General features: G+C 36.3%; 1 protein-coding gene across 1 annotated transcript; it reads left to right on the top strand.

The window, feature by feature from the left end:
- The first annotated feature begins 3,866 nt into the window (after nucleotides 1-3,866).
- LOC125275916 (E3 ubiquitin-protein ligase TRIM35-like) lies at nucleotides 3,867-8,721 on the top strand. Its single transcript, XM_048203258.1, has 6 exons — nucleotides 3,867-4,389; nucleotides 4,542-4,637; nucleotides 5,275-5,505; nucleotides 5,583-5,605; nucleotides 5,687-5,805; nucleotides 7,981-8,721. Exons 1-6 carry the CDS (start codon nucleotides 4,003-4,005, stop codon nucleotides 8,484-8,486), a joined length of 1,362 nt encoding a protein of 453 aa, XP_048059215.1. The 5' UTR covers nucleotides 3,867-4,002; the 3' UTR covers nucleotides 8,487-8,721.
- The last annotated feature ends 9,553 nt before the right edge of the window (nucleotides 8,722-18,274 follow it).

The raw sequence follows: 18,274 nt of genomic DNA on the forward strand, positions 1-18,274 counted from the left end.
ACCCTTGGGAGATATCATTAGGAAGTATGGCGTTAGTTTTCACTGTTATGCTGATGATACTCAGCTCTATATTTCGTCTCGTCCCGATGAAACTTACCAATTCACAAAATGTACAAAATGCATAGCTGATATTAAAGAAAATTGGATAATTTTCTACTATTTAATTCTGAAAAAACATAGGTTTTAGTTATTTGAACAAAAACCTATGCATGAAAAAAAACCTACAATATTGTCTAACACAGGGGTGCCCAATCCTGTTCCTGGAGATCTACCTACCTGCAAAGTTTAGCTCGAACCCTGATGAAACCCTGAATCAGTTAATTAAGATATTCAGGAGCACTTGATAATTACAGACAGGTGTGTTGAGGAAGGCTGGAGCTAAACTTTGCAGGTAGATCTCCAGGAACAGGATTGGGCACCCCTGGTCTAACACTTGATGGCTGCTCTGTTAAGTCTTCGTCGTCAGCTAGGAACCTGGGTGTGCTCTTTGATACCAATCTTTCATTTGAAAGCCATGTTACTAGCATCTGTAAAAACGCATTCTTCCATCTTAAAAATATATCTAAACTACGACATATGCTCTCAATGAAGAATGCAGAACAGTTAGTTCATGCGTTCATGACCTCGAGGCTAGATTACTGTAATGCTCTACTGGGTGGTTGTTCCTCCCGCTTGATAAATAAACTACAGCTCGTACAAAATGCAGCAGCTAGAGTTCTTACTAGAACTAGGACGTATGACCATATTAGCCCAGTTCTGTCCTCACTGCATTGGCTTCCTGTTAAAGGCAGGGTAGGTAAGAAATTTTGTTCCAAATTTGTTTAAACTTTCTATATATATACATGCATAATTAAAATGTAAGAACTCTGGTAAAAAGAGTATAAAAATCGAGTGACTCTAGACCGTTTAATCTGTATTAAACACAGCTCATTATTTCCATCCGGGACGAAACATAGGATTGGCTTAGGCGGCTGTCACTCTCTCGCAACCATGGCAACCACCCTTTTGCCACACATGACCTGCCACTTGCGCGCGCACGTTTGATTTGGGGAATCCAAGAGGCACGGATCCTAGGAATACCAAAACAATGGCAGAGAAACAGCAAGCTAAATTCACAGTATCGGCCTATGCAGTTAGTGAAGGCAAACCAGGCAAAAAAAGGAAGACAGTAACAGTACAAGAAAAGGCAATGAACAAAAAGTCTTTGGATAAACAAAGAAATAAAACGCGAGTTAATATCGGCGTGGCTTTCCAGCGATGGCGAGAACTGAGGGAACTCAAGGGGCTGAAAAGTGACTCCTTGATGGCTTTATTTCTGCTGGACAGGTAAATCTTTCTTTTTGTATTTTGATCATACATATTTTTTTGTTTATTTTTTCATGAAGCATGTGTCATTAGCACACGTAGCTGCGTAATATAGCTAACATAACATTACTTAGCGAGCCGTAGTAGAGACGATAAATAATGATAGCTATAGTGTTGAATTGTGCATAATTTTACCCTCTGTCTAAGTCTTTTACCATGTTCACCTGCAAGTTTACCTGCACGTTTTTTTCGCCTTTGTTTTGTTTTTATATTCTCTACCTATGTTTACTGATGTCTTTATCTTGTATCTGTGTGTGTCGTACACACTTTGTTGTATGTGTGTGTTATTATTTTGTGTCTGCAATGCAGTTGTGAGTTGATATTTGAGTGTATGTTACTCTGTTGATCTGTAGAACAACGTATATGTTATGAATCTTACACGAAATTCATCTTCATCACAGTGTAAATGATGGTAATGGAAAAACGTGTATCATGCAACCTGTTTTTAGCTTTGCCTTATAGATAACTAGCTCGTTAGCGAATCAAAAAATATATATTTTAAACTTTACCAATATCAATATGCTAGCTTGATAGTGAGTACTAAAATACATCTTGTTTGTTTATCTTCATAATTTTAAAGTTATTTTTATTACATGTGATTCTGACATGATGTCACTACATGCACTGTGCTCCTTCCTCTCCGCTCGTCTCAGGTAAATAATGCGTCTTCCAGCTCAGTGGTCGGAGTCACACGTTCATGCGTTTTGGGGGCGTGGCTTTGGAAGGAGCCCAGAAGGGAGGGGGTGGAGTGAATGGAAATAATGAGCTGTCTTTAAAACAGTCGTGAGAGGTCTACAGACACTCGATTTTTATACTTTCTTTTTCAGAGTACTTACATTTTAATTATGTATTGATATATAAATAAAGTTTAAACAAATTTTGAAAAAAAGTTTTTTATACATTTTTTTGCCTACCCTGCCTTTAAACATCGTATAGATTTTAAAATCTTGCTACTTACTTACAAAGCACTAAATGGTTTAGCTCCCCAGTAAATGCACGGCTATTGCATTCTCAAAATTCAGGCCAGCTGATAATACCTAGAATATCAAAATCAACCACAGGCGGTAGATCCTTTTCCTGTTTAGCACCTAAACTCTGGAACAATCTTCCTAGCATTGTTGGGAAAGCAGACATACTCTGTCAGTTTAAATCTAGACTAAAAACGCAACCTTGCATTCACATAACACATCATCAATTTTTATTTTCAGATCAGTTAAATTATTGCTAGGCTGCATAAATTAGGTAAGCCAGAACTGGGAACACTTCCTATAACAACCAATGTACTTGTTACATTATACACAGAGTGGTATCTATGTTAATATTAGTCTCTGATTTTCCTGAGGTTACCATAGTCAGCCGGATCCAGGCTGTATCCAGATCAGATGGAGGACCTGTGCCCAGACACGACCACATCTCAGCCCTGAAGTGTCAGCAGAGATTGTGTCAACTAGACAATCCCCTGTGAAGGCCTCATTGACACGACAGGCAGTTGCAAGGATCCTCAGCAAAACCCATCTTCATGCCGGTGTGATGAATCCAGTCCTCAACCAGATGGAACTGGATTACAAAATTTTGAATGCTTCGACATTGGCTCAGATCCCAATCGGACTTCTGACACTACCTGAATTATAATCCTACAGCATAGATTTGATTGCCAGAGAAGAACGGTCCCGCTGATTGAGCCCAGTTTCTTCCAATCTGTCACCTGATGGAGTTTGGGTTCCTTGCCACTGTCGCCTCTGGCTTACTTAGTTGGGGACACGTACTATTCATCTACATATATAGATGAATATATACTAGATGAAATGAACTAAATAACTGATAATTTTTACAAAGCAACTGAATTGACACTGAACTCACTCAAGCTGAACAATTAAACTATTTTATTTTAGAGCTGCTGTACAGCCAAAACAAACTTGTTACATAATTTTCCTGTTATCACTATAAAGCTGCTTTGAAACAATCTTGTAAAAAGCACTATATAAATAAAAGTGACTTGAGTAATTATTATCAAGATTATTACTTTCACTTCTAACTGAGAATTATTTCTATAAGTACTTTTACTTGAGTACAGTGTTTGATATCCGCCTCTGCTTGCATCTAAATCACTGACAATGAGCACGATAAGCAGATAAGCGTTTATCGCTCGGACTTCAGCACGTGAAGAAATCATTCTGACAAAGATATGATCATGACAGGCCCTTTAGAATCTCTGTGACAAATAAAGAGCACTAAATAAAATTTCTTCTAGTATTTTCATTATCAATATTTTTCATTGTTCTTCATTGTTCTTTGGTGTTTAATTCAAGGCTTATAGCATTATACTGTCAGTGCAAGATTTGTTAACATTTAACCTGAAGAACATGCTGTTGTTCTTTGACCAAAAGGTGATCATAAACTCCACCTTTATACAAACACTTATCAGCAAGCGACCGACTCATTTCTCTTTTCTGTCATACCGACTCTCTTCAAGAAATAAAGAATCAGCGATCAGTGAAGAATGAAGAGAAACATTTTATAGAAGGTTTTTTTTTTGAGAAGCTTGTTTCTGAACAGACAGCAGATCTTTGTGATTTTTGAAACCATCATTCAGAAAGTGAAAGTATAGTTTATATTTCTGGAGCTCAAACAGTGAAAATGGCTTCACAACAGCTTTTTTGTCCCGTGTGTCATGAAATATTCAAGGATCCCGTTCTTTTATCATGTAGTCACAGTTTCTGTAAAGAGTGTCTTCAACAGTCCTGGAGAACCAAGAAAACTCGGGAGTGTCCTGTCTGCAGGAGAAGATCCTCAAAAGAAAATCCTCCTCCTAATCTGGCATTAAAAAATTTGTGTGAATTGCTCCTGAAGGAGAGAAGAGAGAGGCGTTCATCAGGATCTGAAGAGCTCTGCAGTTTACACAGTGAGAAACTCAAACTCTTCTGTCTGGAGGACAATCAGCCGGTGTGTTTAGTGTGCTTTACTTCACAGACACACATCAATCACACATTCAGACCCATCAGTGAAGTTGTTTCATCATATAAAGTAAGTCAAATGTTTCTGGTTTCACATGTAAAGAATAATAATTAGTGATAAACACAGAAATCACATTCATGCACTTAATATTGCTCTCTGTCTTTTTATTCAACTTCATATGACATGGTGGTAAATACTTTTTCACTGCATTTTTTTTCCAGGGGGAGATCAAAACAGCAATAAAGTCCTTACAAGAGAAATTTCAGCACAATGAAAAAATGAAAGGAGAGTTTGAGAAAACAGTTCAACACATCAAGGTGAGGAAACAAAGTCATTTTCATTATAACCAATTACAGTTATGATTTATATTTAATATAATGGATTCCAGTCTGCTTCTAGATCCATTACACTGTTAAAAATTAAAAAATAAACGGTCAATGACTGTAAGCTACGGATGCCAAACAGAAACTGTAAAATGAATGTAAAATATCATATTTTAAATAAAGTGCAAATAAGCACAGGCTCTACTTTTCAGCACAATGGTGACCCACAAAATTATTTTTTTCTTTAATTCTATGATTCAGATACACATTTGTTGTATGGTAGAAAATGCAAGGAAAACTCTGATCAGACGATGTTGGTAATTTTTAGCGATATTTTAGTTGTCATGTAGTGGCCTGATTCACTGATACCACCCAGAGTCTAATCTCTGATTAAATTGTGTAATATTACTTCCCAGGTGAAAAAAAGAGTACACTTTCATTATGTACTTAAAGTGCTCTGTTTTCGTGCACTCATTTTGTACTTAATATACTAAAATTTCTTCTTTAGTACTTCTTAAGATAATCTTAAGAACATCTAAGTCTACTCAACTGTGCCAACCTGGGTCAACCATTTTTAGTGCTATTTAGTGTGTTGATTGAGATGATTGAAGTGAATGTGGTTTGATTTCAGTCTCAAGCTGAGCACACAGAGCGTCAGATTAAACAGCAGTTTCAGAAGCTTCATCAGTTTCTCAGAGATGAAGAAGAAGCTACAATCACTGCACTGAGGGAGGAAGAGGAGCAGAAGAAGCAGATGATGAAGAAGAAGCTGGAGGAGATGAACAGAAACATCTCAGCTCTTTCACACACAATCAGAGACATGGAGGAGATGATGAAAGACAATGACGTCTGCTTTCTGAAGGTCTAATTTCACATCATTGATTGATTGATTGATGATTGATTGAGTTCTTGATGATTAATGGTGTGTTTGTTCTGCAGAAGTTTCCAGTCTCAATGGAAAGGTGAGTGATCTGCTGGTGTCTCTGGTCTCTCTGATTCTGATCCAAAACCACTGCAGTTCTGACTCCTGAATGTTCTTCCAGAGTCCAGATCTCACAGCCGGATCCACAGATGGCTTCTGGAGCTTTGATTCATGTGTCAAGTTACTTGGGCAACCTGCCGTCCAGAGTCTGCAAGAAGATGCAGGACATCGTCCAAAACAGTGAGTCTGCCGAAGATCTGTGCTGTTAAGGCTGGAACATAGTACATGACTTTTGCTCAGATTTTTGCCCTGAATTTCAGTCTGGGTGAGGTGACAATAGTTGACGAAAATCTGTGACAGTCTGCAGATTTTGGCCAGTCAAAACCGACAAAATTCACAGCTAATTTCAGAACACACATTGTGTGTGATGCATTTCTACTGAATACAGTACATTACAGTCATATAAACTGACCAGCCACTGGAAATCAAGGGCACAAAGTCACAAAGTTCAAGAAGAACCAACCACGCAAGTACTATACTGTTAGTTCAGATCTTGATTCATTCATTATTATTATTATATTCATCATTATCCAGGGCTCGACATTAAAGCTTGACTGGGATAAATAGCCTGAACATCAGTAAGCTGAGAATGACTGATTATTTGTGGCCTGTACTGGCAAAATGAGTCGCAATGAATAATTTTTAACCTTCAAAATGATGTATGATTTGTTGGAATTTGACAAAAATGACTGAGCTACACCTGTTTGAAGTCGATAGAGTTAGCAAAGTCAATTTTGAAAAAGTCCAGTTAAAGTTTTCTGAAGGCTCCAAAGCAAAATTACCTAGCAACATTGTATCTTTTCCTCCCATTCTTTTTTTAATAACAATTAGTATATTAATAATCACAATACAGCTTTTTATTAAAAATTCCCCAGTGTTAAATTAACACAGCTTGGTGTGCATATGAGAACCACCAGCAGGGTGTTAAAAGTAATACAGAAGCAGTGTTATAGTTAATTAGATTCAAGACAGGCAAATCCAAGACCGGCCATAAACCACCACTATCTTGGGTATGATGAAGGACGCTTGCTTGTATAACCTTCATCTCCTTTGCCAGCAGGAACGCAATCTCCACTCACAGGACAGGGGTGTGCTTGTCTGCCATGAGGCAAGCAAGACACCTCTGAACCTGGTGGACCGCCCGGCAAACTGAATTGCACAGCCGAGTCTGACTGTCCGAATGGGCCCGTGGGACAGGCAGGGAAGCTCTAGTGAGGCTCCCAAGGTCCGTACAAGTGGCACCAAAGGGACAACAGACGTACCCACGGGGGCAGCAAGGGTGCTTGGGCCTGACCCAGGAAGCACAGCGTCCCGAAGTAGAGGCAATGAGTGTGGTGCACCTGGATTTATGGGTCCAATGAGTGACTGGCTAGGGAGGCGCGAGGAAGCAATGCGTCCTCTATTGCACACTCCCTGCCTGTGCCGAAAAAAACATGGGCTGGGAAGGAGAAAGCAGAGCGTCACTCACTGCCCATGTACACCCTGACTATGACAGTTTTCAGAGTGTTCGCATGATAGCAATTAAAATTGCTGTTATTTGCTCAGAAATTTACTCTCAGTAGAGGTAAATTCGAAGAGCGATCACTGTACAACTGTTCGGCTCCGAAGCAAAAGTATTAATGGAAGTGAGTATGCCGGTCCTGTTTATACCCGGATGCCGGGGGTGTGGTCTGGCATGTAAATCTCACTGGCCAAATCCCATTGGCTCATTTTGTACCACTTGGAGGTGATTGGGCTCCCAAGCGAGACCCCATTACATCAGTATTGACGTAACGTCGAACGTACCTGACTGAATGGGAAACAAAACAAAAAATATTGGTTTCACTGGACAAAAAACAAACAAACAAACAAACAAACACTATGCTTGATTTAACACAAAAAAATAATTTTTTTATATATAAATATAGTATTTTTTATTATTCCTTTATTAAACCAGGGGAAGTCATATTGAGACTATAGTCTCTTTTTCAAATTAGCATAGTGTTTTTTTTGTTTTGTTTTTTGTTTAGTTTTTTTGTCCAATGGAACCAATATTTCTGTTTAACTTTTTACTTATTTTTGTTTGTGCTATTTGCCGTTACTCATTTCGAATGGTTGATCTGTAAAGAGGTAATTTGAACACTTCTAACTCAATTCTTAAGTGTTATTGAATTTAATTAATAACATTGCTTGTAATCTGTTGACACAATTTTGTTGAGTAAATAATGTAATAGCACTGACAGTGATCAGAAGAAAACGTCTGATGTGTTTGATCAACAGAACGAGTGTCATAATTCATAATAATCTGTGTATGGTTCACTCTTGATCATTATATGAACATCAGAATAAAAGCAGCTGTTGATTGTGTCTCATCAGCTCCTGTGATTCTGGATCCAAACACGGCTCATCCAGATCTCATCCTGTCTGATGATCTGACCAGTGTGAGATACAGCTTATATCAACCTCTTCCTGATAATCCAGAGAGATTTGACGAGTGTCCCTGTGTTCTGGGTTCAGAGGGTTTTAACTCAGGAACACACTGCTGGGATGTGGAGGTTAAAGAGAGTTCAGTCTGGAGACTTGGAGTAACTACAGCATCAAACCACAGGAAGGGACGTGATTTCTATAAAACTGATGTCTGGAGTGTGTTTCATGATGAGGATGGAGTGTGTGAATCGCCTGCGAATGAATTTCAAGTTAAACAGAAGCTTGAGCGTGTGAGAGTGAATCTAGACTATGACAGAAGAACTGTGTCATTCTCTGATCCTGTAACTAACATGCATCTACATACATTCACAACCACCTTCACTGAAACAGCCTTTCCATTCTTCTGTAATTCTGATTATCCCTCTCTGAGGATCTTACCTTTCGATAGTCAGTAAATGTTACTCCTGTATGTCTGTATCTTGCTGCTTTAATCATGTTTCCAATATTTAATCCATATCTCATGAGTAAGAGCACTGTTGATCTGAGTATCTGTATGGCTGTGATTGGACCACAGCTGATCACATGACTGATATCCAGCAATACAGCAACACTCACACTCTCATAATGCTTTAACACAACAGTTCAATAAACAAGATGTTTTTACTGTTTAATGAAAACTGCTGCCTGATTCACAACCTCATATATCTGGTACAACTGTTCCTTTAAAAAACGAAAAGAAAAGCCAATAACACTGAGGGGGAGGGGTTAACAACCATTCAACATTTTTAAGGTGGAACGGATAGTTCTGCGAATAAGAAGCTGCCTAAAAAGGAGTTGGAGTCAGCCTTATGTATTGTTTACATGAATTTGGGCACTAGTTAAGTCAGGTCAAGTCACCTTTAGTGCTTTTTACAATGTGTCAAAGCAGCTTTACAGTGAAAACAGGAAAATATTTTGGTTGTACAGCAGTTCTAGAAGAAAAGAATGTCATTGTCCAGCTTAAGTAAATTCAGTGATTATTCATTTCCATTGTAAAGACCATTAGTTATTAATTTAGTTCATTTATCTATACAGCTTTAATCCAGTTCCATCTGGTTGAAGATCGGATTCATGAATCTTCATGAATAATAATGTGATTCACACCTGAGAAGACAAAGACCTGCATAATGACCTATGTAATGACCCGCATAATGAGCCCTTTCAGCCAGATAGGCTATGTGAGAGGACACTAAAAAAAATCAAAGTATAAAGTAGGGGTTTTTTTTGGTAGTTTATTCAGAATATAGTAAACAATATAAATGAGACACATTTTGAATAAATGAGGGCAAATTTTGATATAGAGTTTTACCTGGAAATAAGTAATTTTCAAAGATATAATTGAACATTAGCATTATTTTCTTTCAGAATGTCCAGTGTGGGCCAATATTCAGTCACTATGATTCTCAAATCTGTGAGATAAAAGAAAAAAAAAAACCTCTGTGAGCATGCTGATATCATATCACGTTAATATAATGTCCACTCTTAATAGAAAATATGATTGTATAGGCATACATTTAAAATTACAGTACCAGACTGGACACATTACTATTTATAATGTTTTTGAAAGAAGTCTCATGATCATCAAACCTGCATTTATTAATCAAAAATACTGTGAAATATTATTACAATTTAAAATAATGTTTTTTTCTTATTTAATATACTTTAAAAAATAATGTATTTCTGTGATGCAAAGCGTCTAAACGTTCATATTACCTCTATGGTATTTTATATATTACATATAGAGCTTAAATGTTAATGTGCAGTTTAATACATTGCTAACACATTTTATTTCAGTATTTATTATGCATTTCAGTTGATTTCACTCATGTCATTATAGTCACTCATGTGCAATTTACTAAAGTTGCGTGTAGTAAACAAAACTGCACGTTGATCTGCCCCAATAATTCACACTGAGACACACAAAACTTGCAGGATTCATATTGTCATGCAGTTCTGTGACCTGTGCAGCGCTGCCAACGACTTCTGTAAACCCGACCGCACTTTGATAGGTGTGCTTTTGCTCTCTCGCTCTGGGGTGCGTTTCCCAAAAGCATCGTTAGCCAACCATGGTCGCAAGTTCCATTGAATTCTATTGGTAATGACGGAACTTGCGATGATGGTTGGCTTCGGGAAACGCACCCCTGGTCGACGTGCGACTTCCGGGAGAAGTGCCCGTACAAGGAAATTCCGCCCTCGTTGATGTCACTCAGGACCACGCTTGAAAAAGAAATCAATTACCAAAGAAGCATGTCAAAATTATTCAGGAAAATAAGATTTTCTTATCAAAGTGATAAAATGTTGTGTTGCAAAAATGAGTACCCTCCTTTTTTCTGGTGTAAGTTTAAGGCAATTTTTGATTAAAAGGCATGTATGTTGAACCAACACATTTAAAGAGAAGTAATTTCTTTAAAAATGAAAAGAGTTATATAACCCACTGAATAATTCTCAGACTTAATACTGACAACAGTGGAACCACTTGGGAAAGAACTGTCAAGAGACTTATTTCTTAGCACAAAAGATGACAGTGATACAAGAGAAATCATTGTTTTATGTGTGAAAATATAGCAAAAGTAACACAGAAATTCAAAATGATGCAGCCTGCAGAAGTGACATGCATGGATGTTGTCCACACTGGAACTACTTACTGTAGCCAAAGCACAGTGAAGTCAGTTAGCCTTTTCAAAGCCCATATTTACTAAAATATAGACTTCTGGGAATCCATACTCGCACGCACATATTAATTTAGAAGAACATTAGAGCATTACAATCTAAAGAAAATGCTTTTTAAAACAGAAGTTAGAACCGCAAAAATTAAAATTAAAATAAAAAATAATAAAAGATTTGTAACCATTTAAGTGTGAAAATATAGCAAAAGTAACACAGACATGATTTGTAACCATTCACGTTTCGAGTCATTGTTTTAAGTGTGAAAATATAGCAAAAGTAACACAGAAATTCATGTTTCGAGTCAGCTGCACATTTTCACTACTAGATGTCAGTAAAGCAGCACTGATCACTGGGACAGAAAGCTGACTTTAAACAGGCAAACTGAGGAGTTTCTGTTTAATCAATTTATTAAGTGACTAGTAACATCTTGATTAAATAAATGGAATTTGGTGAACGTAACACCACGTGTGTTATATTCTCTTGCTGTCTTTCTCTGGCTGTTGTAACTGGAATCTAGTGGATAAACTATGGAATTGCAGATGTGTTTTTTTTCTCCCAACAGATGGCACTAATCTGCCTTCAAAAATTGGATTTTAAATGCATTGTTTATATTTTAACACTTTAATAAAAATGTTATTTTAAATGGGGAAAAATGTATCAAAAGTATTGCATAAATATAGTACCATGACATTCTCTCAAAATAAAGATTAAATATTATTGAACAAAAATATATTACACTGATTTTACTGAAAATACAAAAAAGTTGCATTTCAGGTGTTCGGCCAGTTCTGAGCAATACCAGAGGGTTAAAATAACACCGAAGCATTGCTGGAGTTCATGAGGTTATTAAATGATGATTGAGAATTAGTGATGAACACCTGATGTTAATGAGTAAAAACACTATATGAAAAAGGAACAAACAATTGTGCATGCAGTGAGCATTCATTGATCACACACAGATTATCATTTGCAAGTCATTGGTCCCCCCACCCCTCCACTGTGGTCTCTGTATTGAAAGTCATGTGATTTACCATAAAGATAGAGCAGACGTCTGTTGTCTCCGTAATATATAGATCTTTTCTGATTGGCTTACATGCATGCTATGTAATGTCAGGCTACTATTTAAGCAGAACACTGCAGTGCATAAGAACACAGCAGAAGAATTCAAAAAAGTAAGACACATCTCTTATAACATCCAGCAGAACTCGGTTTGCTGTTTGGAACAGATTTCCTCAGGTTTGACTTTTTTTTACATTTGTATGTATCGGTTATTTTACTTTTATTAAAATCTAACTGTTTCTGATTTATGGGACATTCTTGGAATGTTAGTTCTATTGGAACATAAGAATATTGGTTTAGTCAGAATGTATGTTTTGTTTTATGTCTCACACTTGTTATGGGTGAAAATAGAAATATCTGATTCTGCCTCTCTTCTTTAATCTCGAAAGTGAAAGTGCAAGATTTCTACTGCTAGTTTTATTCTCTTAAGCCATTGATTTATAATATATAATGTGGATTAACAGTTTCACATGGAATATTGTTTAAGATTTTAAAAAGGTATTTATGGTTTCTAAAAGCTGATAGCAATATTAAAATAAACAATGTAAATTAATATAAAAATAAACAAATACAATGCAATACCATGTGAAAGAAACATTTGTGAGATAAAAGCAGCTGTCAAATGGTAAATAGTCTTGATAAAAAGTCTTGAAATGGTGCTATCTGTAAAGTAAATTCCCTGGTGTTAAATTAACACAGTTCAGTGTTCACATGTTCATAAGTGATTGATTGAGTGATGATTGTTTGATTATTGAAGACACCTGGTGATATCGAGCACAATCACTGAAGAAAAGAGAAACACAAGAACTAAAACTTCCAGCCACAGCCTTAAACAAAATCAACTGAAAAGGCATTAAATCTCTCGTATTACAAACCAGACTGACTTTATTTCTGTCATTCATTTACAGTTCAGAATTAACAGAGGTTTAGATGGTGATGTTTTATTGAAAAGTTTGGCCATCATTGTTGTAATCTGTGTTTCATTTCATTGGGCAGTTTGACTCTTGGCATTTTATGTGAGTTTGTGGTCTTTGTAACAGTGTTTACCAAAACACATACTATATTATATAAACCAGTATTATATATTAAAAATTATATATTATATTATATATTTAAAAAAAAACTGTAGACACACCCACAAACATCAAGAATCAGCATATGAATCTCAACAGCGGTGACATGCTTCATGCTGCAATACATGATGGGAGCCATGGGTTTTTTCCTGATGTGGCTCCCAGCATCCATTGCAGCATGAAGCATGTTACATTGTTGAGATTCATATGCTGATTCTTGATGTTGGTGTGTCTGAACTGCCAATCTTTTTTTTTTTTTTTTTAAATGTGCAGCATTCAGACACACCAACATCAAGAATCAGCATATGGATCTCAACAATGGTGACATGCCTAATGTCCCAATGCATGCTGGAAGCTACCATAGTATAGAATTCAAATAAATTGTGTTTTGGTAAACATTGTTACAAAAACCACAAAATTACATAAAAATCTACTGCCCAAATAAAGGAAACTCTAATCACCATAATAGTGACACAACATTTCATTGAAACATCAACATTCAAACCTCTTAATTCTCAAAAAAACAAAACAAAACAAACAAACAAAAAAAAAAAAACTGTAGACCAAGGACAGAAATAAAGTCAGTCTGGTTTGTAATAAGAGAGATTGAATGTGTTTTCAGTTGATTTCGTCTAAGGCTGTGGATGGAAGTCAGTTGTTGTTCTTGTGTTTCTCTTTATTGTGCTCATTATCATCAGATGTTTTCAATAATCAAACAATCATCACTTTATTCATCTCTTAATTATCTAATAAACACTGCTTCAGTGTTACTTTTAACACCCTGCTGGTGGTTACCATATGAACACTGAGCAGTGTTAATTTAACAACTGTGAATTTACTGTGTGGAGTGTACATTATTATGTTTGTTGTAGAACGTAATCGAGATAAATCAGAGCCACAGAAGTTACTGTCTATCTGACAGATCCCAACAAACCCATTAAGGTGAGTAAATATTTCTGTGTTTGTTTAATGGCCCGGTTTCACAGACAGTGCTTAGCTTAAGCCAGACTAGGCCTTTGTTAAATTAGGATATTTAAGCACCTTTTATAAAAATACCTTAGAAAAAAAAAACATTACTGGTTTGCATCTAGAGACAAAACAATGCCATTACCAGTAATCCATTATTAACCACTCCTGTGTCAGAATCACACACATGCGTCGGACAACACCGAGTCGGCGTTCTGACTCAGAAGGAGAATGACTCAGAAGAGAAGATATTGTTGAATAAAGTTGTTATTTTTGTTTTGTTTTTGCGCACAAAATGTAACATTAAGGTTGAACCACTGCAGTCATGCTGATTATTTTAATCTGGACCTCAAAAGATGTAATGATGCCGCCGCCTATGTGTGGTTCAGAAACCCTCGGATTTCATCAAAAATATCTTAATTTGTGTTCCCAAGATTTACTAAGATCTTACAGGTTTGGGACAACATGAGGGTGAGTAATAAATTATAGAAATTCAATTTTGGGGTGAACTGACCCTTTAAGCCTTGTCTGTGAAACCGGGAGGAATGAGTTAGAATAAGTCCTGAATTAAGAAGAATTTTGACACATTTGTTTGTTTGAATGTTTGTTTAAATTATTTTCATCAGGAAGAAGAGAAGGTCCTTAGCTGAAGCTCTTGGAGAAGTAAAAAAAACAGAGTCAAGGGTGATTTGTTCCTTAACTTTGTACCAAGTTTGAACCGTGTACAAAATCAACCTTCAGAATCTGATGGAAAGGGTGAAACCACTCTTGAGAAAGAGAAACTCTGATGTCAGATTATATAGGTAAATATTTGTTGCTGTTTTTTGATGTTGCTGACCATTTAGAGAAAACTAAAAGAAAGATTGAAAAGAGATTTGGCATTAAAAAAAAAAATCACTGTAGTTGTTGGCCAGCTGACGATATCAAACAAGCAACACAAGGAATAGATTAATATTCAAACAGAAGACGGTGCAGGGGTTAAGAAGAAGGGTGTTATGATGAAAAGAACGTACAGAAAGTTAGTCCAGAGTTATAAAGGGTTGAGTTTGAACCAAAACATACTGATCCCTTTCTTTGAAATGTCTGGTGATATATCTGACTCTAAAGTAGTTGATCCAAATTCAATTGTCGGGTCATCCAATAAATTAGTCAACGGATGTCCTTCAGATTCTGACGTAAGGATAAGAAAATCTTATGTCATGTCATACAACAATGAAACCAAGAACGCTGAATGGGTGTATGAGATACTGAACAAAGACACTCTGGAGGTCAATTGTAAGGCGCACGGGAGCTTTGGAAGGAATGAATTTGTGGACAAAAACTATGAACAAGGTCATCTTGCTGCGGCGGCCAATCACAGGTGGTGTCAGGAAGCCTATCATGACACTTTTTTGATCAGCAACATGGCACCACAGGAAAAAGGCTTAAACAAAGGTAATTGGAAAACTATTGAGAGTTACTGTCGAGAAAAAGCTATGAATGATGAAATCTGTAATGTCCATGTGTACTCTGGACCACTTTACCTGAAAGAAAAAAAAAATAAAGAGGGTACTAAAGTGGAGGATTTCTATGATCGTGCTGACCTCAGTACATTGGAGCGGAAAGGAGGGAAAGTAGCGCCAACTCACTTCTTTAAGGTGATAATTGTTGAGAATGAAGATGGGACAGTAGACGAGCCGGAATGCTATGTGATGCCCAAATTGGATAAAGAGGATACAGATATTCAAAATTTAGACAACATAGATGCTGTACGAAACAAGTATGGTCAGCATATTAACACAATAGAGATACTCTCTGGGCTGAAATTCATAGAAGAAAACCCCAATTTGGTAACGAAGGACTGTACAAAGATGATTACAGGAGAAGGAGAAAAAGGAGAGTCATGTAGTGCTAAAATAAAAGTCAGAATAAGTGAAAAAAAATGATGATACCAGGACCGGCCCTGTCTAATATCCTTGTTATTAACTCTGCTGTTATAATTAACGCTTTATAATCGTGTCATGATGTAAGCAGTGTTTAAATTAATCTGACAGAACATGTTGTTAACTACTACATTTTTAGTTTATGTCAACTTTGTTATGTGAAACTAAATACTAAATGGATGTTTGCATTCGTTTGTTAAAATGAGACGGTTTGCAAAATGCAAGTGAGCAGAAATCAGTGTCAAACAAAACTGTCATTTTCCCTGTAGGGAACCACCTATAGTAGACGGTGCATGTAAAAATATCTGATGTGTTCAGTAAATTACTCTGTTCCCCTGATGACGCTGGAAAAGTTGTTTTTGATCTTCCCTTACGAGTGAGTTTAGATGAATGGACCATCTGAAGATCAAAAGAGGAAAAGTTTGACTGAGATTGCAGTTGAATCACTAATAATCCCATATAATGTATGTAATTGTATATAGATCCACAGGATACAAAAAAATTCTGAAATGTGTCTTATAATCTTAAATACCTCTTAATCTGAGAGTTTATGCTTGAATGATCGAAATTCATTTAGTCTATAAACATATTATATTTATGTATTTCCTCACAGAACAAATATTGTATGTGTTCTGGACACTTGTGTCATGATCTCCAGTTGGAGTGCCCTTGTTAGCCACCAGAGTCCTTCAGACTTCATTTCCCATAACCCACTTCCCGGACTCATTGTCACTTCATTGCACCCAGCTGTCTTGAGTTATGCTATTCGTGTCTGTCTATTTATACTGAGTTTATTTCTGCCTTTGTTATTGAGTTTTAAGCTATTGTCACCTGCTGTTCTGAGCACTCTGTTTTGGTTTTTGTTTTCTTGCTTTATGTGTGGACTGTTTTGATGGTGCTTGACTCTTGCCTGGATGACTACGATTTTGGATTTCCCTTCACTGTCAGAAAAAAAAATACGGTGCTTGTCACTGGGGCAGTACCCTAAGGTACAAAAGTGAAAAGGTACATCTTTGTACCTTACTTACCCCTAAAGGGTGCATATTAGTACCTTTATACCTTTGTACCTTAGGGTACTGCCCCAGTGACAAGCACCGTCTTTTTTTTTCTGACAGTTTTGAATAAATGCTGCAACTGGATCTTACCCTCAAGTCTCTGAGCATACATGACAACTTGCTGCCTATATCTGTGCTATTCGGCTCAATTCATCTCTTTATATGTATGGCATGCAATGCATTAAATCAGTTAATTGCTATTAATCACATCCAAAATAAGAGCTTGTTTACAAAAATATATATAACGGATCTGCTTTGATAGGAAGTTAGATATTCTTCACTCATATTTACATCATATCTACTTCTGTATACTCATCATTATCACATGTGTGCTTGCACTGATTCTGTATTGTAATTATTTTACAAGGATCAGGTTGAAACTGGGTCTGTGAATGTGACACTTTTAAAAAGGAAATGTGTAACTAGAAAATAAGAATGTCACCTTAACAAGATCAGCTGAAATAAAACCTTTTTACAACCTGCATCTCTGTCTACTTATTGATAGTCACAATAGGACTGTGGAAAACTGCAAAACTTTGTAATCAACTGGCAGCAGCTTCATCTGTAAAGTACTGGTTTACTATAAAAAAATAAAATTGTCCTATAATTTATCTGTAAAATGCTGGCAGCCCAGTATGGAGGACTAAACCTGCAGATATTAAAAATTAATAAATGAATAAATAAATGAAAGAATAAATAAATATATAAATTAATAAATAGATAAAAAGGTAAATAAATGTGATAATAGGAAAATAAATAAATGAATAAATCAATAAATATGATTAATTTTTAATAAAATTAATTTTTCCCCCTTAATTTATTATTTTTCTGCATTTATGATTTAATTATTTCTAATTATATTTATTTATTATTTTATTTATTTTCCATTTATTTTATAGTTACTTATTTTATGCATTCATTTATTTTTATATTTATTTATTCCAATATATATTTTTTCCAGATTTATTTATTGTAACATTTATTTATTTCAACTTTTTAAATTTATTTTCGTATTTATTTTTACATTTCTTTGTCTTGTATGATAATTAGGTGGGTTGGTCTTGCTCATAGGGCTTGCTTACCATTGGTTCATCATTGATTGAAGCTCTCGCTCGATTACTCCGGCTTTGTAGTGACAGCTCTTGCGTGTGTATCACTTTATGTTCGCGACAACAAGGGTCACACCATTGCGTTCGTTTAACTATCTTACTTCTGGCTGAGAGGGAACTAATGCTAGTCGCTAGCCGTAATCCTATAGCTGTAACGGTATATTAGATTAAGCGGTCGGAGTGTTGCGCTAGTGATGGGCAGAGCGAGGCTTCGTGAAACACTGAAGCAGTTGAATCAAATGTGCCGTGATGATTCGAGGCTTCGAAACAATCTGACACTTGACTCCACGGTGACCCCTAGTGGTCAAAAGAGTGTAAATGCAACAAAACTCAAACTAACATGCAGTAAAAAC

Source organism: Megalobrama amblycephala, linkage group LG9 (assembly GCF_018812025.1).
Source record: "Megalobrama amblycephala isolate DHTTF-2021 linkage group LG9, ASM1881202v1, whole genome shotgun sequence".
Taxonomy (NCBI): Eukaryota; Metazoa; Chordata; class Actinopteri; order Cypriniformes; family Xenocyprididae; genus Megalobrama; species Megalobrama amblycephala.

Bases quoted from the DNA above. Each gene is read 5' to 3' on its own strand.
- LOC125275916 (XM_048203258.1), top strand. From the start codon at position 4,003: ATGGCTTCACAACAGCTTTTTTGTCCCGTGTGTCATGAAATATTCAAG. The intron at 4,638-5,274 runs GTGAGGAAACAA...GTTTGATTTCAG, and splicing joins AAACAGTTCAACACATCAAG to TCTCAAGCTGAGCACACAGA. The intron at 5,606-5,686 runs GTGAGTGATCTG...ATGTTCTTCCAG, and splicing joins TTTCCAGTCTCAATGGAAAG to AGTCCAGATCTCACAGCCGG.